Raw genomic sequence first — 25434 nt, forward strand, 5'->3', positions numbered from 1 at the left:
AAAGTGCTAAAGTGAACTTCAATATCATACCTCATGCCTGTGAAGAAAACTTAAAAATTAGTCTTCTCCTAAATTAAGTGTTACACATTTTCAAACATATTGTTTCTTTCTTTTAGATCTCCATTCCAACCAAAACTTGACCAACCTCCTGGACAACCAACACAAGAAAACCAAAACATATTTTTTCTAAGTAAAGACCCAAAACACTAACAGTAAGTGAAAAACACTTTTCCAGATACATATATAAGACATGCATAAGCAGTAATAAATATCAAACGGTATTTATAAAAAAATATTTGTAAAATGTACAAGTGTAAAATATTATTTTAATTCTTAGCAAGTGCTACATTAGTAAAAGTGCTGGATAGGCTAGAGGAGTAAATTACTATTGCAACTTCGGGTAAGTGCTACGGTAGAGAAAGTGCTGGATAGTGTAGAGTTGTAAATGACTATTCCAACTCCTGGCAAGTGCTACAGTAGGGAAAGTGCTGGATAGTATAGAGATGTAAATTACTATTCCAACTCCAGGTAAGTTCTACAGTAGGGAAAGTGCTGGATAGTCTAGAGATGTAATTTACTATTCCAACTCCTGGTAAGTGCTACAGTAGGGAAAGTGCTGGATAGTGTAGAAGTGTAAATTACTATTCCAACTCCAGGTAAGTGCTACAGTAGGGAAAGTGCTGGATAGTCTAGAGGTGTAAATTACTATTCCAACTCCTGGTAAGTGCTACAGTAGGGAAAGTGCTGGATAGTGTAGTGATGTAATTTAGTATTCCAACTCCTGGTAAGTGCTACATTAGTGAAAGTGCTGGATAGTCTAGAGGTGTAAATTACTATTCCAACTCCTGGTAAGTGCTACAGTATGGAAAGTGCTGGATAGTGTAGAGGTGTAAATTACTATTCAAAACAGTCTAAAAATGCAGGAAACTCTATAAACTTAAATAATCAATGTTTTTCCAGTTAAGTGCTACAGTAGTGAAATTGCAATAAACTATGAAATTATCATGTGGTATCCCAGATACATATAAACACTACAATACACAAAGAACTGTGCAATCCAGACGCCAAAATTGCATTTCTCACTTTACATGAGTAGTGCTATAAATAAAGTGCAGAGAAAGTGCTAAAATGAACTTCAATATAATGCCTCATGCCTGTAAAGAAAACTTAAAAGTTAGTCTTCTCCAAAATTAAGTGTTACACATTTTCAAACAAACTTTTTCTTTGTTTTAGATCTCCATTCCAACCAAAACTTGACCAACCTCCAGGACAACCAACACAAGAAAACCAAAACATATTTATTCTAAGTAAAGACCCAAAACACTAACAGTAAGTGAAAAACACTTTTCCAGATACATATATAAGACATGCATAAGCAGTAATAAATAACAAATGGTATTTATAAAAATAAATTTGTAAAATGTACAAGTGTAAATTATTACTTTAATTCTTGTCAAGTGCTACATTAGTAAAAGTGCTGGATAGGCTAGAGGAGTAAATTACTATTGCAACTTCAGGTAAGTGCTACAGTAGGGAAAATGCTGGATAGGCTAGAGAAGTAAATTACTATTGCAACTTCAGGTAAGTGCTACATTAGGTAAAGTGCTGGATAGTCTAGAGGTGTAAAGGACTATTCCAAATACTGGTAAGTGCAACAGTAGGGAAAGTGCTGGATAGGCTAGAGGTGTAAATGACTATTCCAACTCCTGGTAAGTGCTACAGTAGGGAAAGTGCTGGATAGTCTAAACGTGTTAATTACTATTCCAACTCCTGTTAAGTGCTACAGTAGGGAAAGTGCTGGATAGTCTAAAGGTGTAAATTACTATTCCAACTCCTGGTAAGTGCTACAGTAGGGAAAGTGCTGGATAGTGTAGAGGTGTAAATTACTATTCCAACTCCAGGTAAGTGCTACAGTAGGGAAATTGCTGGATAGTGTAGAGGTGTAAATTACTATTCCAACTCCTGGTAAGTGCTACAGTAGAGAAAATGCTGGATAGTCTAGAGGTGTAAATGACTATTCCAACTCCAGGTAAGTGCTACAGTAGGGAAAGTGCTGGATAGTCTAGAGGTGTAAATTACTATTCAAACTCCTGGTAAGTGCTACAGTAGAGAAAGTGCTGGATAGTGTAGAGGTGTAAATTACTATTCCAACTCCAGGTAAGTGCTACAGTAGGGAAAGTGCTGGATAGGCTAGAGGTGTAGATTACTATTCCAACTCCAGGTAAGTGCTACAGTAGGGAAAGTGCTGGATAGTGTAGAGGTGTAAATGACTGTTCCAACTCCAGGTAAGTGCTACAGTAGTGAAAGTGCTGGATAGTCTAGAGGTGTAAATTACTATTCAAACTCCAGGTAAGTGCTACAGTAGGAAAAGTGCTGGATAGTGTAAACGTGTAAATTACTATTCCAACTCCAGGTAAGTGCTACAGTAGGGAAAGTGCTGGATAGTGTAGAGGTGTAAATTACTATTCCAACTCCTGGTAAGTGCTACAGTAGAGAAAGTGCTGGATAGTCTAGAGGTGTAAATTACTATTCCAACTCCTGTTAAGTGCTACAGTAGGGAAAGTGCTGGATAGTGTAGAGGTGTAAATTACTATTCCAACTCCTGTTAAGTGCTACAGTAGGGAAAGTGCTGGATAGTGTAGAGGTGTAAATTACTATTCCAACTCCTGGTAAGTGCTACAGTAGAGAAAGTGCTGGATAGTCTAGAGGTGTAAATTACTATTCCAACTCCAAGTAAGTGCAACAGTAGGAAAAGTGCTGAATATGTTTTCTATTTTACAGCAATAAGTAAAATGCTAGTATATGGAAAATGTGCTAGATACCATATAAAAAATCTAAAATCAGAGTTTTTTAAAATGAAAAGTACATACTAAATTTATGCATTCCATTTCTATAATTCAAATACTAAATCAATAATTTTTTTTTTTTCAGAAAATGTCTTCACAACAACAAACTGCAAAGTATATTTCATCCAGGAAAGGAAAGCAATTACTAGCTCATCAAGGATACATTTATTGTAAGGATAGGTTAAGTCATCCACGGATTCATTGGAGATGCGTGCAATACCATACAACTCGTTGCAGCGGCAGAGCGGTTACGGTCAATGATTTTATTGTAAGAACAACTGACCATAACCACTCTGCCTCTGCAATGGAAGTTGATGTCAGAGAAACTGTTAACGAGATGAAGGCTATTGCAAGCACCTCCAATGAATCCACTGGATCAATTTTAAGACAGGTTGCACAACATGTCCCTACTCATATTGCTAGCAATATTCCTAACGTACATAATTTGCGAAGAATTATACAAAGACAAAAGCAGGCAAGTAATACACAAACAAACACACCTCATACTTTTTCTGATATTATTATTCCTCCTGAACTTACTATTACTTTTTCTAAAGAACCTTTCCTCTTACATGACAACGAAGACCCTCTTAAGCGCATTTTAATTTTTAGTACCCCACGCAACCTTATTAAACTTGAATCAAGTGAAATTTGGATGATGGATGGGACATTTAAAAGCACGCCCCATCCATTCACCCAAATTTATACTATTCATGGTAAAATTAATAACAGTGTAATACCCCTAGTATATAGTTTGCTGCCTGATAAGACTTCAGCAACTTACACAGAATTATTATCTGTGATTAAATCCAAAACAAGCCAAAGTCCTAGGAAAATTATTATCGATTTTGAATTGAGTATGATCAATGTGATCACCAAACTGTACACGGATACCCAAATTCAAGGGTGTTTTTTCCACTTTTCCCAGGCATTCTGGCGTAAATTACAAAAAACACCCTTAGTTACTGAATACTCATTGGACAGCAAACTACAAGTCGAATTAAAAAAATTAACTGCTCTTTGTTTTGTCCCTCCTGAAAGTGTAGACGAGTACTACACTGCAATTACAGAATCAGACTATTATTTAACTAACGAAGATAAATTGGCACCCATTTTAAATTATATGGAAGACACATGGATTGGACACCTAGGCAGATCGGGTCGCAGAAGGAAACCACGTTTCCATGTGCAGTGGTGGAACTGTTATTCGAGTTGCCTAGAGGGAGAGGCAAAAACAAATAATGCCATTGAGGGATGGCATAACTCCTTCAACCATTTAATTGGCAAACCCCACCCTAATTTCTATTCATTTCTGGAAACTTTGAAGAAGGAGCAAAGTTTCCAAGAAATGAGACTTTCTCAAACTCTCACTGGTAGTCTAAACTCACGAATTACCCAAAGAACTAAGGATATGTCTGAACGACTATTGGCACTACTACAACAATTTACGTTGTGTGTGGCTTTAGATTACCTTGAGAATCTAGCTAACATCCTTTCTTTTTAAATTATAATTTACATTACTTTCCTGCTTCTACCAAAATTATATTTTTTTTTTTAATTACAATTCGTAAAAAAAAATTTTTTTAAATTTTTTTTTATATTTGATGTTGGGTCATTTTTCCTCATTTTATTTATTTTTGTTACTTTTTTTAAAAAATAAATGCCTTACATGACATATTTTTTTAATTTTTGAATCACATAAAACTTTAGAAGAAATAGCTGAACCAATATTTTCCCAAAGAAATAAATTTTGAGACTACATTATTAAATTATAGAAATGTACATTGCAAAAAAAAATAAAATGCATTTTCTATTTTATCATAAAGTCTTCTATGAAAACCACACCATAAAAGTAATTGTTAAAATATTTATGTATTCCATATATTGATATTTCCATATTTCCATATCAAGTGCTAATTCCTACAACATTTCACCAAACATAGAATAATTATTTTTAATTTTCCATGTTATTTTTTATCAATTCTATAATCTCTACTCCTCCTGATACAAAAAAGACAGACTTCGAATTAATTAAATTCTAATCAATAAACATCAGTTATGCCTTTCAAACTACTATAGTACAATATACAAAAGCTCCTAAATTTTTACTTTCCAATTTTCATAGAATAAACAAAGCAATAATAATTCCGAAATGAATACTAAACAAATAAAATGTAACCAATATAATCAATCAGACAATCAGTGATTTGGAAATAAACCCTACATCATAATCTTCTTAAAATACAAATGTATTTCAGAAAAGCACCAGGAAAACATTGGAAATATCTTTATTCACATTCATATGATATTTTAACAACATAGCAATTAACATTCTCAAACTCAATATTTACAAACAGTTATATCACTCGAAAATGCATTTTAATACTTTGCATACATAAATACATTTTGAAATATTTGTTATACTTTTCTAAACCCCTTTTCAGGTTTTTTTACTAAAATTCAACTAAATCTGACTTTATTTATATTTACCGATGTTCCCCACGCCCACCGACCCAACATCGGCATATTCTAATAATACGAGTAGCGACATGTTGTATTTTTTACATTTTTTTTTTTTCGTGCAACCTCTACTTAACTTATCCTTACAATAAATGTAAATCTTTTATTATTTAACTTTATTACTTAGTATTACATTGTTTTCCTACCTGGTCGTAGATCAGCGTCCTGCTGCTTCCTCCTGCTTCCATCTCCGGATACCCACAAAATGGCCGACGACGCACACGTATACGTAATAACGTCAGGATATGCTGCAACAATAAAGAAAGGACTACTGTACATTGTAATATATTGCAATTTATAAATAAATATTATTTTTTAATATGTTTACATATATATGTTAAAATTTAGAAAAATATACACAAAATGTATTAAAAACAGAAGAATTTTTATTTATTTTTTGTATGTAATAAAAAGTTATTTTTTTGAACAAAAACATATCTCGACGTTTTTATTTATTTCAATCTGTATATCTTAACTTTTAAAATAATATGTAAAATATATACTTCCTTAATATACCTGTTTTCTTCTTTCTGTTCCGCTTTTTTCCTCCTCTTTCCTTTCGTTTCCTTTGCTTTTATTCCGAACCGCTCTACATAACTAGTTGTATCAAAGACATAAATGAAGGACAAACGTATCCATAGAAAACAATGGTAAAGCGTGGGAACGGAAATTTTAATATAAGTATATCACAAACAAAATCGTTTATAAAATATTTAATTGAAAAAAACTATATACTTAATGAAGTCTACATATAGATAACATATTTTTTAAATTTAATTAAACAATAATAGAACATAATATTTTCCCAATATATTTTTAAAAACATAAATAAAATATAATAAACATATAGTCATATATAATAATTTCTAAAAATCAAAATAAATCAAAATAATATTATTTAAATATATTTCAAATTTATTTAAATCGTTTTTTAATTATTAATATATACATACTAATTAATATTTCAATTAAAATAATAATAATAAACAAAAACTAAAAAAATCAAAAATACAAATATAAAATAAAAAAGTGATATTAATTAAAATTTTTACTACCCTAAATTATATTTACAATAATAAAATATACATTCCTAAATTTATATTATACAATATAATAAACAATATCAAATTAAAATGAACATATAAATTATTACTATACAAAAAATTCAATAAACAAATTCCTAAAATAAAGTATAAAATAAATACTATATTATAATAATAAAATATACATTCCTAAATTTATATTATACAATATAATAAACAATATCAAATTAAAATGAACATATAAATTATTACTATACAAAAAATTCAATAAACAAATTCCTAAAATAAAGTATAAAATAAATACTATATTAAAAGGTAATAATTTTTTACAAAAATACTTACAAAAATACTTATCTTTTGATTAATACATTATTTTTCAATTATTAAAGTATTAATTATTATAAAATATTTTTTAAAAAGAAATTTAAATATATTAAAATTACTACAATCTATCCTATTTTTTTCTGTAGCTTAATACATTATTTTTCAGTTATTAAAGTATTAATTATTAATAAATAATTATTAAAAATATATTTTAATATGTTAATATTACTACAATCTAACCTTAAAAATACTTAAAAAAATACTTTTCTTTTGATTAATACATTATTTTTCATTTATTAAATTATTAATTATTAATTATTATATTTAATTAATTAATTTAAAAATTATATATAAACATCATTTTAAAATTATTAAGTATAAATTTAATTATTTTAATATTACTACAATCTAACCTAATTTAAAATAAAATATAAAATTAAATACATATACATATTTATATATGCGTTGTAAAAGTACTTGCGTTGTAACAGTACCTGCGTTGTAACAGTATAAGTTGTAATAGTATGCGTTGTAACAGTACCTGCGTTGTAAAAAATGCGTTGTAACAGTACTGCGTTGTAAAAAATGCGTTGTAACAGGTGTATACCTCTGTGGACGCATACCACGATGGGCATCTGTGGACAAATGCCACATGGGCCATCTGTGGACGCATACCACGATGGGCATCTGTGGACGTATGCCAGATGGGCCATCTGTGGACGCATACCACATTGGGCATCTGTGGACAAATGCCACATGGGCCAACTCTTGGCACCTCACGTGGGCCCAAAGTGTGCATCCTAAATGGAACATCTTTGGACCATTGCCACACAGGCCAACTGTGGGCCTGGCACATGGGCCCAAAGACTGACTGCTGCATGGGCCAACTATGGGCAAGGCACATGTTTGGAGGGAGGGCCCCAGTGCCAGATGTTCTCAATGCTAGCTGTGCGTACTCTCTGAAAGAGGGTGTTTCACTGTGACTCTTTCAGATCTTCTCTCTCTCTCTCTCTTTCTTTCTCTCTCACCTTCTTACCTCTCTTTCCTCTTGCCCTTCAGTTCTTTTCTCTCTCCCGTTCACATCTCCTCTGTTCCTTATCCCTTCACTCAGTTACAATTCTTCCACTATCCTTCTACTGATGTCTCTCTCCATGGCCCTCATTCTTCCTCTATCTCTCTCTCTTTCACTCATTCTTTTCTTCTGTGTCTCTAGCTTAGACATCCCTCCCTCTCCTCTATGTCACTGTTCGCCTTTTCCTCTTTATTGCGGGTCTCTTTCTGCATCTCACGTTTACTCTCCCCCTGTCACTTTCCCATTCTGTCCCATTCTGTCCCTTTCTCCTTTTCTGCCCATCCTTCACTCCTCCTTTCCTGCCCCATTACACATTACACAAACCACCTCTGCTCTTCTCCTCCCAGGTTTGTCTGCAGTCCAGTGGTGTTTATCAGTGGTCCTGCCAGTGACCCTCATCTTCATCACTGTGACCCTCATCTGTCTACTCACCCGAAGGAAGAGACGTGCAAGGAAAGGTGAACTGCGTGGTGAGGCTTCCCTACCAGGGCAGGATTCTGTCTAAGAGTGACCATGAGACAGAGGGACAGAAGGGAGGGAAGGAGGAGAGAAGGAAGGTGGCACTGGAGGAAGGAAGATAGAATGAAAGGTATGAGGGGGAAAGGGAGGAGTGATGTCAATAATGTATGAAATGTGGAAGAATGAGGAGAGCAGGAGGGAATAAATGAGGGAGAAGATAGAGAGGGGGAGTAAAAGAATAAGAGGGAATGAAAAGGAGGGATGAAGGAAGAATAGCTGAATAGAAGCAACAAATGAAGGTAGAAAGGAAGTTATAGGAAATAGGGAAAATAATGTATAGTCAATGAGCAAGGGGTGAATAAAGTTTGTTGCGGGAAGTAAGAAAATGGACTAAGAGAAGAGTGGAGACATTGGGGGAGGCGAGAAGTGAAGGTGGGGCTGGGAAACAAAGGAAGGACTAAAGGACATAATATATGAGGGAAGGGGTGCAGAGGGAAGGAAAGATATAAGGAATGCCGGAAGGAGGGATGTAGGGAAGAGATCAGGCAAAAGGAAAAAAAGTAACCGGTGGGTAGAGAGAGAGGTATGGGATGAGGTAGAGTTAAAGCACTGGGAGGATGAAGGGTGCAGATAGGTACAGTTGGGATGTAGCTTTGACCCTACTTCAAACACTTCACTGTGATTTTGTATGAAATATCTTTCTGAATTTTCCATATGTTTTTCTGCAAATTCATATGTATTTATCTGTAATTATTTTGAGTTTAGTGTAAACATGATGCTGCAGTTGGCAGAACAGTATTCAGAATTGTCCCAAAGAAGACCTATTTTCCATATTTAAAAATAATTACAGAAAGTAAAATAGATATTTTTTCTGTCTGTATTTGTCTGTAAAAATCAGTAAAAGGGAAAAACTGGGAGCCTTAATTATTACAATTAATTGGTTATTTCTTCCTGGTTATTTTTCAGTACCTGGGGAGTCGTACAAGAATTTGGAATTGGGGAGTAGGGTAAGTTGCAGACCTGCTTCTGCCTTTTCTGGGTTTAGTACATATTAAATCAAGGGGCGCTTGCATGAGTTTCACAGAACACAGTTGGAATGAAAGCACGTCCCGCTAAAAGAAAGTATTCATCCGTCTCACTATTTTCCAAACGTGTCCTGTAGTACTCAAGGAGACGTTTAGAAAATAACGAGACGGACGAATACTTTCTTTGAGCGGGAGGGGGGATTTCGAGTGGCGAAAGGACACCGACTGGGACGTTTACCTGCACATCCATTTATATGGGGGAAACAACCTTTACAACGCACTACCATTACAACAAAACTTTTACAACGCATACCACTACAACGCATGTCATTACAATGCATACCATTACAACGCATAACATTACAACGCATAGTACCCTTACACTATCCAACACTTACCCTACTGTTGCATCCCCTGGAGTTAGAATAGTATTTTTTACACCTACACTATCCAACACTTACCCTACTGTTGCATCCCCTGGAGTTAGAATAGTATTTTTACACCTACACTATCCAACACTTACCCTAATGTTGCACCCCCTGGAGTTAGAATAGTATTTTTTACCCCTACACTATCCAACACTTACCCTACTGTTGCACCCCCTGGAGTTAGAATTGTATTTTTTACACCTACACTATCCAACACTTACCCTACTGTTGCACCCCACTGGAGTTAGAATAGTAATTTGTACCCCTACACTATCCAATACTTACCATACATGCAATGTAATGTTATGCGTTGTAATGGTATGCGTTGTAAAGGTAGTATGCGTTGTAATGGAATGCGTTGTAAAGGTAGTTTTTAAAAATTCGTTGTAATGGCATGCGTTGTAATGGATGTTGCGTGGTAAAAAAGTGTTGTAAAGGTATGCGTTGTAAAAGTATGCGTTGTAACGTCATACATCCTTTATATGGTGCCTTGAAAAAGTCACAGGACTACTTTACCAGTGTGGCGACGAAACACGTGTTGGCCGGCTAAAAACTTTTTGAATAAAAGAGGAAAAGAATAAAGAAAGGAAGAATTTGACTACTATGTTTCTGAATTGTGTGTACTATCGCATATTACTGTGTGTTTTCTTAAAACTTCATGACGTGTGCTGGGGACTGTAATTGTGACCTTTACAGTGTAGCCCTAAACACAAGTGCCATTTCCCCGCAAGCTGAACAATGCTTGCATTAACCGTGCATATTCGGGGCTAAGGCAGTTGGGGGCATATTATCAAGAAACGGCGTTAACATTATCGCCGCTTTAGCGGCAGAAAACTGCCGCTAAAGTGGCAATAATGGGCTTGATAATATGCCCTTGTGAATTCCCACAGAAGCCCAGGTTCTGGTGTCAACACGGGCTTCTATGGGAATTCTCTACGGCGTATTATCAAGCCCATTATCGGCGCCTTAGCGGCAGTTTCCAGCCGCTAAAGAGGCGATAATGTTAACGCCGTGCTTGATAATATGCCCCTAGGTGTTTTAGCTGTGTGTGAGTATGGGTGGGGAGAGGAACCAGAAGGATCGCAGGAGACAGAAGGACCAGATTGCGGCTTGGTAAGTTGGCTGGGGACTGAGGTGGGGGGGATGTGGGGGGAGGTTTTTAGAAGTGGGGGCTGGTTTTAGGGCTTAGGGCAGGGGTCTGTGGTCGGAGTAGATTTTAGGGCTCAGGGCAAGGGGGACTGGGGTGGGATCTTTACCACAAGTATACCTTCACCAGTCATGTCTTTAAAATGAAATTCATTGGAAAGGCATGAATTGTAAAGACACGTGTAGTAAAGGGGAAACATCCTTTACAACTAAACTTTTACAACGCAGTGCTTTTACAACGCAGGTTTTACAACGAAAACCATTACAACGCATTGCGCTGGGGGGCGCTCTAGGATAGGGAATAGATTTAATTTACTATCCAACACCTTCCCTAGTGTCCACGAGGACTGGAGTTGGAATAGTAAGTTAAACTATTCACTATCCAGCACCCCAAAGCGCTATGCGCTGTAAAGGTTTGTGTTGTAAAAACTGCGTTGTAACAGCATGCGTGGTAAAAGCATGCGTTGTAACGTCATACATCCGTAGTAAAGGCATGCGTGGTGAAGACACAGTCATTATAAACAGCATGTGGTTATGGCATGCATGGTTGTGTCATACAAGGGTGGTTGTTTAGTGCTTAGAAAGCAAGGACCACATCGCTAGGTCTGCCTAAGATTATCCTTCACCAAGAAAGGTTCAAAGTTATTATCATGAGGCTTAACAGTGAAGAAAGAACTCACCAGAGTACACAGGGACTGCTAATTAATGTGATATCCTGAACTGGTTTTGCAAAACTTGTGGAGCTGTTAGCATCAGGTGGGATCCACAACATTAGTATTGTGTTATTGGTATACGGTGGACATCCAGGGCACTATGATGGCATTATTAGTAAATGATGGGTATCCATGGCATTATGATGGGGCTTATTGATATGCTGTGGGTATCCAAGGCATTGTGACAACATTATTGACATATGCTGGACATCCTGGGCATCATGATGGCATATCATGTTAGGTTGTGGCCATCTAGTCCCTTGCACTGAGAGTAACATTATCTGCGAGTAAATATTTGGATGGCGAGTAGACAGTACTGCATCGGTTGAGGAACACCTCTAATAGCTCCCATTGTTGATGACAAGCCAAGCTTCAGGGCCACGTAAAGGCTTCTAAGAATCCCAATTCGTGTGTCAATCTACTCTCATAACCTGTCCTTTCTTTATCCATGCTCTTGCTCATCCATCAATTAATGCACCAATCAATTCGTGAACTCGTCAATTCACGCAGCATTTTCTATGCATTCACCCCTTCATCTATTCATCCGTGCTGTCTCTCACTCATTGATCCATCCATGCACTCGCTCGCGAACTCATTCACTACCACTGCTGCATGCACTGGACTGTCTCCCACGTTGCTGCCCTTTCTATTGCATCCTGTCCACCCTACACGTGCACCTCACTACGCCTTTGCCCTCGCACCATGCCTTTGCCCCTTCATCTATTAATAGATACACCCTTCTATGCAACTATCCACCATCTCATGTCAGTCATTCATCTATCCATCCTTTCATTCACTCACTCCTCTCTCCATTCATCTAATCATTGAATTAGTGTCATATTCATTCACTCACCCATTCACACAAACAAGCGGTGAAGCCGCATGTTCACTTATGAGCCAGGCCTATATATCTCCTTTGCCAACACTCGGTGTCCCTGCATCGCCTTCATGGGCTCTGAGGCCAGGGGTGGCATGGGAGGCGCTCCAACAGAAAGTGGCGAATGTTGTGAGGAATGCCAAAGCATAGCATTGGTACAGGAATTGTACTCTTCCAGTACAACCTATGTTAGGCATCAAGCAGATACCCTTGCATCATAGTGCAAAGATGTGTGTGTGGCACAAGGCAGCTTAAAGTGCCCCTGGAATGGGGAGAGAGCAGCAGCACCCTGGGGAGCCTCATGGCGGGCTCTGGGTCAAGTCAGAGCCGAACAGCTGCTTTTATGCTCTTGAAGTATCAAAAGTAAATTAATGTAACCCGGTATTTTGTTGAGTTAGCCTCTTCCATGCTCATGACGAGCTGAGCTCGTCATGAGCACCGGGGAGCTGTGCGCGCCCCCCCCGCCCCCCAGCACAGCAGGGGAATTACCCCCGCACGGAAGGGGTTAAAGCTAGATTTTCAGACAGTACAGCTCGGAAACAAGGAGCCGGGGTTGCTTCATCTGTTTCTGAGACGTGCTGTGTAAAATAAAGCACAAATGTGAAGAAGTACTGGGTCAAATTAATTTATTTTACATGCAGACAGGTGATTGTCTGTGCCACCAGAGCTCATCATGATAGGGCCCCAGACCTTTGAAGATATGGCGCTGTCCTGCTCTTTTCCTTTCATGCAACTCAGGGCAGCAACTGAGGAACATGTATTTCAGGAAAAGTAAATGAAGATGTGTGTCCGTGAGGCTGACATTTTGTTGAAGGACCAGCACCCTCAGCTATCCCAGTGCTCAAAACATTGAGGGCTTCTCCGTTAAGGCAGAGAAGCGTCTCCCCACTGATTTAAAGCAGTCTACTGGAGAATTTTATTTTAATAACAGAAGTTATTATCATTTTATTTTTAGTATTCCAGTTGCCACCAGGTTGGGGCAGGTTGGGGCAGGGCGGGGCAGGGCTGGGCTCCCCGCGTCACAGGGAGGAGGAGTGACTGCTGTTGCACCTAAAGTGCGAATGACTGTCTAGCCCGCCGTCTCGGGCCGGCCAAACAGTCATGCGCACTTTGCATGAACATGCCCAGGCTCCCAGGCCCTGTCTGAGTGCTAAACTACAGTGCTCCGACCAATCACAACGCTACTATTAGCAGCGTTGTGATTGGCAAGGGGAGTCTGGAAGCCTAGGTGCTTTCTGTTCCTGGTTCCTGCGGGGAGAGGCAACTGCTGGCGGCGGTACCCAGCAGGTCATTTATCTTTTTTATGTATTTCCTAACCCCCTTCCCCCACTCCTCCCACTGCCCCCTCCCGCCACCTTCTCCTACCAGCCGCCACTGGCTCAGAACCACATATGTCTGCCGCTGCACCTCAATCCTGACCTCCAGACCCCTAACAGTTCCAGTACTGGAACCAAACACAAAGCACTGGCAATCACCCGAGTCAGAGCCTGAAAAAAAACCTAGGATTTTAGCACTCAACTATTGGACACCTCTGTCTCAATCCCCACTTGCATTGCCATGTCTTTTCTAGTTTTCTAGTTAATAATAATAATAAATCCACATTTGTAAAGCGCGCAATCATCCGCAAGGGTCTCTAGGCGCCGTCGGGAAGATTAAGCAAGCTATTGCCCAGAGTCACATGGTGCTGGACTAATCTGCCGCTGGTGCCGGGTATCGAACCGTGATCCCCAGATTCCAGAGTCAGTCACCCTAGCCGCGGCACCACACCTCTTCCACCTAGTTGTGCTATCCATAGACAGTACTGCCAGAGCTCTAGAGCCAGGTTTGCTGCACCATCAAGTCTTGGTACCTGCACATAGCTCCAGTGCAGAAAAAGAGCTGGATCTAGCCGGTCCCCTATCTGGCAGCTCTTATTCAGCCCGGTCCAGGATCCAGTGAAATATGGTGAATTTGTCCAGGTGTCCCTGCTCAGCAGCGCCAGCCTTGTCTATTTTCCTTTCGGAGCAGCAACCTGCAGGAGACGAGGAGGGTTTATTTATTTCCACTTCCTGAACCTCCCTACTACAAATGCCTCACACAAAGGGCCATCTGCCCATCTTTGGCTGGAGTCTCACCCTGGCTGGGAGTTCTAGAGCCTAACATTAAGAGGGCCATGCAATGGAAGGGAAACAAAGGCACTCAGCTGGTTATCCCTCTGCATGTGTTTAGAAAAACTATGATTTGGGGACATGGTTTTGACTTTGTTCACCCATTGTATTTAAGAGCTAGGCATGCACTGGAAGCATTATTTAACCCCTTGCCCGTGGCCAGAATTCCGCTGCGGTGCTGGACATTCCGATCCAGGCGTGGTCATGACGGCTCCCGGCCGTCATCAGCACACGAGCACTGTGATGCATGACGGACGGGAGCCGTCATCAGCACGGAAGGGGTTAAAAGGATTTTACTAATTATTTTTTTTATTTAATTTCTTTTATAGTGCTTCTCATCCCAAAGTTAGGAGTCAGAATGCTTTTTATCACACACATATTACAAAGACAATAAATCATGCAAGTGAATCAATCAATGTAGAGGAAATGTAACATAAGATATTCAAGGTTACAATGAGTAGTAGTCACATATCGTGCTTACTGGTAGGCATTATATGTTACAAGTGCTTGGTTTGGAGAAACAAGATCAGGATTTAAAAAATTATACAATGTGTGGGGTTGTCTTTATTTTTAAGAATGTATTGCTACCCAAAAGAACCCATTTTGCCAACCTTATACTAAAGAAAGCTTGGGAAAAAATATGTCTCTAAACCCAAGCCTTACGGTGTGCATGCAGCTCCTCGATGCAACTTAATAGGCCTTGTGCTATATTAGAAGGATTGGAACTTAAGAACTGTAACAAAATAATCTCTTTAACAGAATCAGAAACCAACTTAGATATCTACATTGAATACAAATCTGCATGGCACACGATGTGCGTTGCTGCAGGCGCGTTGACCCTCAGCGCTACATATTAAGCCAAACATTTGACTATACAGAACACAGATCTCTCCAGCAAATACATTGACAACCAGAGTTATCTTACCTTTATCATTATGCCTTGAAAATTGCTGGTCACACCAATATCTCTACAGCAGGTGCCTTAACCCATAGGATCTTTCAAAATGGTTTGTGACCAAATAGGAAAGCTACAACAGATTTATTGTCTCATGTCTCCTTGTTGCAAATGCCTTTGAGACAGTTTTAAAAAAAGTACATTGACTGTCAGACTTTGCTTTTCATGCCTCCATCCCTTGTTGCTCCACCCCCTTTTCTGCTGTAACCTTTTGACCTCTTTGTTTGGGTTCCAGAAGTATTTTTTCCATTTCTACACCTCCCATGATATTCTAGTTCTAGGCCCTGACAAAGCACCTCAGTCCTGCCTCACCCCTAGATATTTCTTCAAGGAGAGACAAAAGACTCTGCTCGTGCACTTCAGTATACTGACCTCCAGCACCCACAGATACTGCAGTAGTGTGACACACACAGACCTCTGTCAGTGTACCTCAGATTTCACCTACATCCTCTCTCGATATCCCATCACTGGAGGCAGTGCTTAATTTGAGCCGGTGGTTTGCGGTGCTCAGCACCGGCACTTATTCGTCAACATCGGTGCTTTTCATGATCAGCAGTTAAGAACACATTCATTTATGGAAGGCACAGGGAGATTAAGTGATTTGCCCGGAATCACAGGATGTTGAGCCGATGCCGAGGCTCGAACCTGGTTCCCAAGCTCCGAAGTGGGCAGCTCTGGCCATTATGCCACACCCTCTCCCCACTTTCATGGTTAGTAGTTGGTTCTGTTGTGCATATGTGTAGAGAGGTGAAGCGAAGAAAAACAGAGAGCTAGAAATGTATTCAGACACAGCAGGGACCACACACTCTGCGGTAGATGCACTTTTTTCCAGTGCAACGCGGCTCAGCATCCACAGTTGCACGAGGAGAGAGCGTGGCCGCGCGCTAGCTACTAAAATATGACTCTGCTGCTCTCTTACCAAGTGCTGACATACTTTTGAGTTGCCTAGCGCCACACAAACACCTTTGCAGCATAGAGCAAAGTTGTGTGATGTCCATCATAGGTTTTGCTCTGGCAGGGGGCCCTTCTAATATGAAAAAGCATCCTTAGACATACTTTAAAACTTTTCCGACAATGTAAGAAAAGTTAGAAGAAATAAAACCATTTCTACCTGCAGCCCCAGGCACAGTTAATAATGGATGCCATTCTGGACAACTGTCCTGGAAAAGCCACAAGGCCATTTTGAAACCGTTTCTTGCAATCTGGCGCCATCTTGTGGCGGGCGCCGTAACGCTCTGCAAACGTCTTAAAATAACAGGGCCTGTTTGGATTTTGGTGGACGAGCTTACCTTGTAAGGACAAGCGCCGAACATCAGGTACCAAATAAGGGAGAACGTAGGACCGCATAGAAAGACGAACATAGTGGCGGCCATCTTTGAAGGGAGGAACAGTACAACGGCACAACAGGCAAACTCCACAGCGGAAACAGTGGGAACGAGGGCACAACAACCCTCGGCGCTTCTCAGCCACGGTGCGACAACCAGTCAGAAAGCGACCCAACACCTGACCACCTGACCACGTCAACGCAGCTCCCTGGCCAGAGCAGAACACACCTAGCCGCCTGCCTAGGGCAGGTACAGGTTAGGCACAACGAAATGAGCGAAGGGCAGAGGAGGCACAACCAATTGAGCGGCGACAATTAGGTGGGAACGCTAGACCAAACCAGGGACCAACACCTGACCCAGAGCGGTAGCCCTGGCGTCCGGAAAGACCAGGACAAGGTCTATAAGGTGGCCAAGCAGGTTCACTTTTGGCAGTGAGGCAAAAGCGGACAAGGTTGCGACTGCCAAACCCACCCCACCAAAAGAAGCACAATATAACCTGCAGAAGAAAGAGAGACTGTCCATACACCAAGAAAGAAGAGGCCTGGAGACAATGAACGGCGATAACAAAAAAATCAGGAAGGACCTGGAATCACCGATCAAAACGAAAAATCTGCAAAGCACAGAGTCTGCGATGGACCAGCTCGTAAAAAAAATAACGGAAGCCAATGACCTTGCAAAGGCCACAAAGATCTCAATGGACAATGTCCAGCTAGAGCTCACAGCCATACGAGCAGACCAGAACAAAACGGCAAGCAGAGTAGCGGAGACAGAAAGAAGGATCAGCGATATAGAAGACAAGTCAGGCATCATGGACAAAGACATCTGCTATATCTCCAAGGTCTCCAGCGAGCTGCAGAAAAGGCTCGCAGAGCAAGAGGACAAAAACCGGAGGGGGAACATCAGGATTCTAGGCATACCAGAAGATGAGGAAGAAGGTTTGGGCTCATGCGCAGCAATGCTTGAAACATTGATACCCAAGTTGACAGGCATAAAATTCGAAAGAGCCTTGGAGATCGACAAGGCATACAGGATCCCGGCAACAAAACAACCGCACATGAAAGGGCCTAGAACGATCATCTGCAAACCCCTTAGGTCGAGCCACACTGATGCAATCTTCACCTTTGCCCGAAGAGGGCAAGCCCCCATCTGGAAAGGAAAGAAGATAATCTTTACCCAAGACCTCTCAAGGAGCACAGTGGAAGCACGGAAAGGCTTCCTTGCGCTGAGAGACACTATGAAGAGAGCAAAGATAACGTTCAGCTTTGTCGGCCCAGCAAGAATGAGGATAGCAGACGGGCAGGACACACGTATGTTCGACGACCCAGCGGAACTACGTAGATACCTCAGGAAGCCAGAGCTGGAGGAGATGGAACAAACAACGCCAGGCACAGCAAAAAGAAGAGCGTCATCAGATAGCTCAGAGACGGAAGAGAAGGGGGCAGCGGGCGGCAAATGACACGGCGGCAAAGGACACTGCAAAGCGGAAGGCGTACAACAACTACCTCAAGGAAGGGACGGAAAGGAAAGGACGTAAAGCATCGGAGAACAGAACTACCTCAACAATGTGTTTTTTTTTGGTCATGTGTAGAGACACTGAACTCCCCCACCCTGTCAAACCCAGCGGAGCATGGACAACCACACAAGGTCAATAACAGGGGTTTGGACATCTGACAACCATATCCTTTGCCTAAAAGCGCAGCACGGGGGCAAGGAGGGGCGGGGGCACTTCAGACTTTTTATGGAACCGGGGAAGCGGAGGGCGGGAACCGTTGCTGTCGCACGTTTACAGTACGTTGACAGGGGGGAGGGGGGAGGGGGGGCGGAAGGGGGGAGGGGGTCGGGGGGGAGGCCCTGCTGCATGGACAATCAGAGCCTGGCGGATGTACATTTCTTTCTTTCTCTTCTCTATCCTCTTTTCTATACCCCCATCCCATCCAACACCTCAGGGGGAGGCGTGTGTGTCGTGGCTGCCACCAGGCAAGAATAGAGCAAAGGGGCAATACACAACGGGTGCACGTAGGTATAGCGACACAGTCAGCACACCATGATGGCTCCCGACAATAGTAGCCAGGCACAGATAGCCTCAGACATAAAGATAGTGTCACTTAACGTCAAAGGGCTAAACCACCCCGTCAAACGACGGAAAACACTAGACTACCTTTACAAACTGAAGGCAGACATATACGTCCTGCAAGAAACTAGAGTGTCCGCAGAGGACGCAAACAGAATGAAAGCCAGCTGGATAAGCGAAGTACTGTGTTCACCGGCAGTCAACAAAAAGGGAGGGGTCATTACTCTGATCAGTAAGAAAGGGAAGTTCCAGGCTAACGAAAACACAACAGACACCATGGGAAGGAGGCTGATCACATCAATCAACAGAGGCGATGAGAGGGTACACATAGCCAATATATACGGGCCAAACACAGGGGACAAAAACTTTTGGGAGGATCTAGAAACTGAACTTAGCAAGGTCCCACTGGGCGAACTACTAATCGTGGCAGGTGACATGAACCAGGCGATGGATAACGCAACTGACAGGCACCCACACAGACCTAGTCATGCCTCACAAGAACAGAACATACTTAAAAACCTATGCGCCAAACTCTCACTAGCGGACCCATGGCGACTACAACACCCGAGCGCCAGAGAGTACACTTTCTACTCGCACCCGCACAACTCATACAGCAGGATAGACTACTTACTCATGTCCAACACACACACACACCTGACTGACACGACGGAAATAGGACCCATCACAATTTCAGACCACGCACACGTATCCCTCTCCCTGAGTGGCAAGCATAACGAAACACCGAGCAGGAGATGGCGCCTTAACAGTGACATACTCGAAAACCCTGCCAATATCACGGAAATAGAGGAAGCGATCAAAGAATATCTGCAATTTAATGACACAGCTGACACAGGGCCAGCGACACTATGGGACGCGCTTAAAGCAACAATAAGAGGGAAACTCATAAACATCAAAGCACCCATGAACAGGGGCAGAAACAAAAAAATTAAGGAACTGGAGGAGCAGATCAAGGGGTTAGAAAGGAACCACACGGCCAACCTAACAGATAGGAACACACTCACAACGCTAACAAAGAAAAAATATGAGCTAAACAGAATCCTAAGCGAGAGGGCATCCACGTGGATCAACAAATACAAATCCATAAACTTATGCTCGGCGAATAAAGCAGGGAAGGCCTTAGCAGGCTACCTGAAAGCCAAGCAAAGGCAGCACTGCATAGCCACAATAACAGACGCAGACAATAAAACACACACAGCGAATAAACATATCCTCGAAACATTCAGGAAGTTCTACAAAGAACTATACACAGCGGACACATCGCTAGATGCGGATGGCGGGGCAAGCCTGCTGGGAGGCCTGGACCTACCCAGTATAAGCGACGAACAAAGAGAGGCCCTAGACCAAGATATAACTAAAGCGGAGGTTGGGATGGCCATAGACTCACTAAAACGCAACAAGGCCCCAGGACCAGATGGCTTCACAGCCACCTTCTATAAACAATTCCAACCGCTACTCAAAGACACACTTGTCAGAGTATTCCGAGCATGTGCAGAAAACGGAAATATGACAGACTCAATGGCGGAGGCAAACATTATTGTCATCCCCAAAGAAGGGAAGGACCCCCAATTCCCTCACAACTACAGACCAATCTCTCTAATTAACGTGGACTGCAAAATCTATGCAAAAGTCATGGCCGCCAGACTAAATGCACTTCTCCCCGCGCTCATACACAAATCTCAGGTGGGCTACCTGGAAAACAGACTATCGCAAGATAACACCAGATTGCTATGCCACCTAATCAACCGAACGGCCAACAGCGCGGAAAAGGCGGTCATGATCGCTTTGGATGCGGAAAAAGCTTTCGACAGAGTCTCATGGCCCTTCCTCAACCAATGCATGCTCAAGTTTGGTCTAGGCGAGAAATACAGGGGTATGGTCATGTCCCTGTACAAAAACCCCCGGGCGCGAGTGGTAGTTAACGCAGCCACATCAGACACACTCATACTAGAGAGAGGGACAAGGCAAGGTTGCCCCCTATCACCGGGTCTATTCCTGCTCGCCCTGGAACCACTCCTCCACATGATCAGGTCAAATGCCCGGATCACGGGGGTGCAGATAGAGGGGCAAGCCTTCAAGTTAGCGGCATACGCAGACGATATTCTGATCACCACAAACAACCCAGAACAGTCAATTAAGGCACTCGTGCAAACAATAGAGGAGTATGCACATGTCTCAGGCTATAAGCTCAATAGGGAGAAATCCGAGTGCAAACCGATGAACTGCCACACAACCAAGGATGTCCTGGGTACATCCGGCCTAGCATGGCAAACAAAACCCCTAAAATACCTAGGCCTCCTTTTCGGAAGGGACTTAAGGGCGACACTGGACCATAACGAGGAAGCGATGCTAAAAAAAATTAAGTCCAAGCTGGACACATGGAGCCCCAAATTCATAAGCTGGTGGGGTAGGATCGAAACTATAAAGATGATGGTTACCCCCATGCTAAACTACTTGCTTTCCATGCTGCCTCTCACACTCACACCCGAATTCCACAAACGCCTAGACAAAAGCATCAACATATTCCTCTGGGGAGGGAAAAAACCAAGAATGAGCCTAGCGAAACTCAGACTTAGAAAAGAACAAGGCGGACTGAACCTCACAAACTACAAAGCCTTTCAGAAGGCATCCCTGGCAAAACAGGGTCTGCACTGGATTGCCCCCGCACCAGACTACACGCCGGTGTGGCTGGACCTGGAAAGGTGTCTTCTGGGTGGCGCAGACCCAATCATGGCCCTCACGGCCCACAAGCACCCAGAAGCCAGAAACACAATAATTCACAACACAAAGATAGCGTTGTTAAGAGTAGACAGGGAAATGGCAGTGAGTATCAAAGGCACCAAATGGGAATCTCTGTGGCATAACACCAAAGTCACATACAAAGGGAAAACACTAGACAGCATGGTATGGCGAAGCAGAGGCATCACTACGCCTTCGCAACTAGAGGCAGGGAACACCCCACTCACCTACACGGCACTACAGCAGATAACCTCCCTGCCTAACAAGGAGTTCTACGAATTCCTCAAAATAAAAGCAGCTGTCACCAAAGCAGGACTAACGAAACTAACACCCACCATCATACAATACGCACAAAACTTAAACAAGACGGGCCACCAAATAGCACAAATCTACAAGCTAATCACACCACGCACCACAACCCTAAACAACAAGACGCTGGCATTCTGGGAGGAGACCATACAGAGACAGCTGAACGAAGTGGAAAGAGCCAAACTATGGACGACAGCGTCCAAAAACAAAATCACACCACAGCTAGCACAAACCAAATTCTGGCTACTTCACAGGTTGCACTGGACACCAGCGAAACTAGGGAGGGTTGGAGCCAGCGATAACAGCACATGTTGGAACTGCCAGAGTGCCACGGGAGACCTATCTCACATGCTATTCGAGTGCACCAAAGTCAAAGCTTTCTGGGGCAAGGTCTACAACGTCATAGACACAATAACGGGAAGTAAGATACAAAGAGGACTAGCCGGGGCAGCCACTGCATTCCTAGCGACAGAACTCCAGTCCAAAGAAGTACGAGACCTGGTCGATGTCCTTCTAACGGCTGCAGTGAAAACGATTCTGGGTGACTGGAAGGACACCAGCAAAGCCACTTTCAAGCGCTGGTTCAACTGGGTAACCTTCCTCAGGGGGGCAGATAATATCACCGCCAAGCAAAAGGCGGCAAATCATACAGCCAAGGAGAATATGTGGGAAGCTCTCGACGCATACCTGGAACGATAACCAACCTACCCCCCCCCCCCCTCTTTTTCTCTCTCCTTTCCTTTTTCTCTCTCAGGCCCCGCCAGGCCGCAATCTTGCAAGACCAGTACAGTATTAAGAATGTCTTTTCTATGGATATGTAAAATTTTATTTTCAATAAAATATTTTGAAATAAAAAAAAAAAAAATCCTTGGTTCTGTGCTTGGCTCTAAACGGGCTTTGGCTGCAGGCTCATATGCCCTCTGCCACCTCCCGTCGAGGCGCGAGAGCATCACCTGCTTACTGAGACCAGTGTGCGACCTGCTGCAGTCACAAGTTCGAACCCTGGAATGCAGCTCGTTGGGCTAATGCAGATGCTGCAGATGTTTGTGTGCACTCTGCGGGTCACAGGTAGCAGCCCCAATAGAAAGCTGTTCGGCTGGTGCACCTGAAGCAGAGATATCTATTCTCCTTTCCTCCTTCCGAGGGTGATAAAAAACAAGAAAACAAGTTATTGTCCCAGTATAAAGTGTAGGCCGCACCCGCGCCCCCAGTCACAGTCGTGGGATCATGTGACGTGCTTGCTTTCGCCCTGACTTCAAAACAGGGTTTCTTGACTCACGGCGCCGCCTTGACCCCAAAACCGCGACGGGGGGAAATGTTTGAGAGGAAGGGTGCAGGCAGGAAACCGAGGAGGGGCCCGGGCGAGCCTGAGGGGGGTGAAGGGCACTCATGGCGGGCACGTGGGTGCTGCTTTCCTAGGGCGAGGGTTTCACTCTTTGGGGAGGCAAAAAAAAAATGTAATCACTGGTGGAAAATATGCACTTGTGAACTGCGTGAGGTGAAGGGTCGGGGTGCACTTTTGCAAAAGGAGCTAGGGAGGTGCCCCCGAGAGCTGAGTCTGGGGCGCAGGGCTGCAACGTCAGGGGCTGCTTTAGTCCAGATCTGAGGGGCACTGTCGGAGCCCCCCTCTGTCTCAGAATGTCAACAACAGGCACTGGACTGAGGTGTCCTGGTAGAGCCCCATGTCATCTCCAGTAAGTGCTGAATTTTTAGTAAAATAAGTGCCACGGCTCTCGTAATGAGGCCTCTGCAGCTTGCACCACCCAGTGCCCCCGCCAGCGCAGCCAACGACTGTAGTAACACAGCTACTAACCATCACACTCCTACAAGTGTGACAAAACAGACTATTCCAGGCCCTCCTCATAGCTACAAGAATGTCTTGGGCGACAGGTATTAGTAATTTTTAGTTTATATAGAATTAATAAACAACTGTTGTTGTGTTCTTCTCTAAGTTAAAAAAAAAACAACAGGTGATGGGCAGAATGCAGAACAATGTCACACATTCACTCCAGTACAGAGATCTTGGCCTAAATCCATCATTCTTTTGCTCACCATGCTATTCCAGTTTGAACCCAGCCATATGCAAATCAGTCTTGACCCTGCGCCCAATGGGAGATGTCCAGCCCAAACTGCCAAGCCAGGTCCTCCCTGGACTGGAAACAAGCATCCTGGGACCGTTCAGGGTTTCACCCCTCTTCAGCCAGGATAGCTTGAGTCCAGTGGTGTGGAGAGCACGGGACTCACATCTGGGCATACCCGTCCCACTCGGGGTGACAAATGCAAAAACAATTGATGGTCAGAATGCAGAACAATGTCATACATTCACCCCAGTGCAGAGATCTGGGCCTAAATCCATTGTTTCTTTGCTCACCATGCCATTCCAGTTTGAACCCAGACAATATGCAAATCAGTCTTGACCCTGCGCCCAATGGGAACAGTCCAGGCCGAACTGTCAAGCCAAGTCCTCCCTGGACTGGAAAAAAGCATCCTAAAACCAGTTTCAGGGTTTCACCCCTCTTCAACCAGGATAACTTGAGTCCAGTGGCATGGAGAGCAGTGTGACGGGTACGCCCAGACGTGGGTCCCTTGCTCTCTGTGCCACTGGATTCAAGCTAGCCTGGCTAATGAAGGGTGACATACCCCGAAACCGGTCCCAGGATGCTTGTTTCCGGTCCAGAAAGGACCGGTACTTAAATGTCAGCATCCACACTTATAACGTTCTACCACAAGGTGGCAATGTCTGCCTAACTTCGAGATGAGCACAACAACAGTTGATTATTAATTCAATATAAACTAAAATTACTAATACCTGTCGCCCAAGACATTCTTGTAGCTATGAGGGCATGGAATAGTCTGAATTTCCACATTTGTAGGAGTGTGATTGTTAGTTGTTGATAGTTAGTTAGTTGTTGTGTTGGTACTGCCTTTGACAGCGCTGGCAGGGGCGCTGGTTGCTGTTGCTACGATTTGACCGATTTTTGTGAATCCAGACATCCCAGCTGGAACTCGCCTGATGGCTAAGAATTTTAGAAGTTTATTTTTATCCTCTTTCATCCTTTCACTTTTACTTTATGTATAAAAATGTAACAAATTGTAACAATTTTAATTAATTGGACAATAAAGAATATATGAGTACGCACTGGAGGGTGCAAGCTGCAGAGGCCTCCTGACGAGTGCCATGGCACTTATTTTACTAAAAATTTAGCACTGACTGGAATTCACAATGGGCTTTACCTCAGTCCTGCCCCCAGCAGTGCCTGCTGTTCCAATTATGAGACAGAAAGGGGCGCTCTGACAGTGCACCTCAGATCTGGACTGAAACAACCCTAATATTGCAGCTCTTGCCCCCAGACTCAGCTCTCAGGGTGCACCTCCCTAGCTCCTTTTGCAAAAGTGCACCCGACCCTTCTCCACACG

At 42.6% G+C, this 25434-nt stretch overlaps 1 protein-coding gene across 1 annotated transcript in view; it reads left to right on the top strand.

Moving 5' to 3' along the window:
* The window catches only part of LOC144766617 (uncharacterized), a 138156-nt gene that overhangs the window by 95118 nt on the left and 17604 nt on the right, over positions 1 to 25434 (top strand). Inside the window, exons 6-7 of the mRNA XM_078650401.1 lie at positions 8153 to 8263; positions 9231 to 9271. Coding sequence (XP_078506527.1) covers positions 8153 to 8263; positions 9231 to 9271 — 152 coding nt within the window. The remainder of the gene's footprint in view (positions 1 to 8152; positions 8264 to 9230; positions 9272 to 25434) is intronic.

Source organism: Lissotriton helveticus, chromosome 7 (assembly GCF_964261635.1).
Source record: "Lissotriton helveticus chromosome 7, aLisHel1.1, whole genome shotgun sequence".
Lineage (NCBI taxonomy): Eukaryota > Metazoa > Chordata > Amphibia > Caudata > Salamandridae > Lissotriton > Lissotriton helveticus.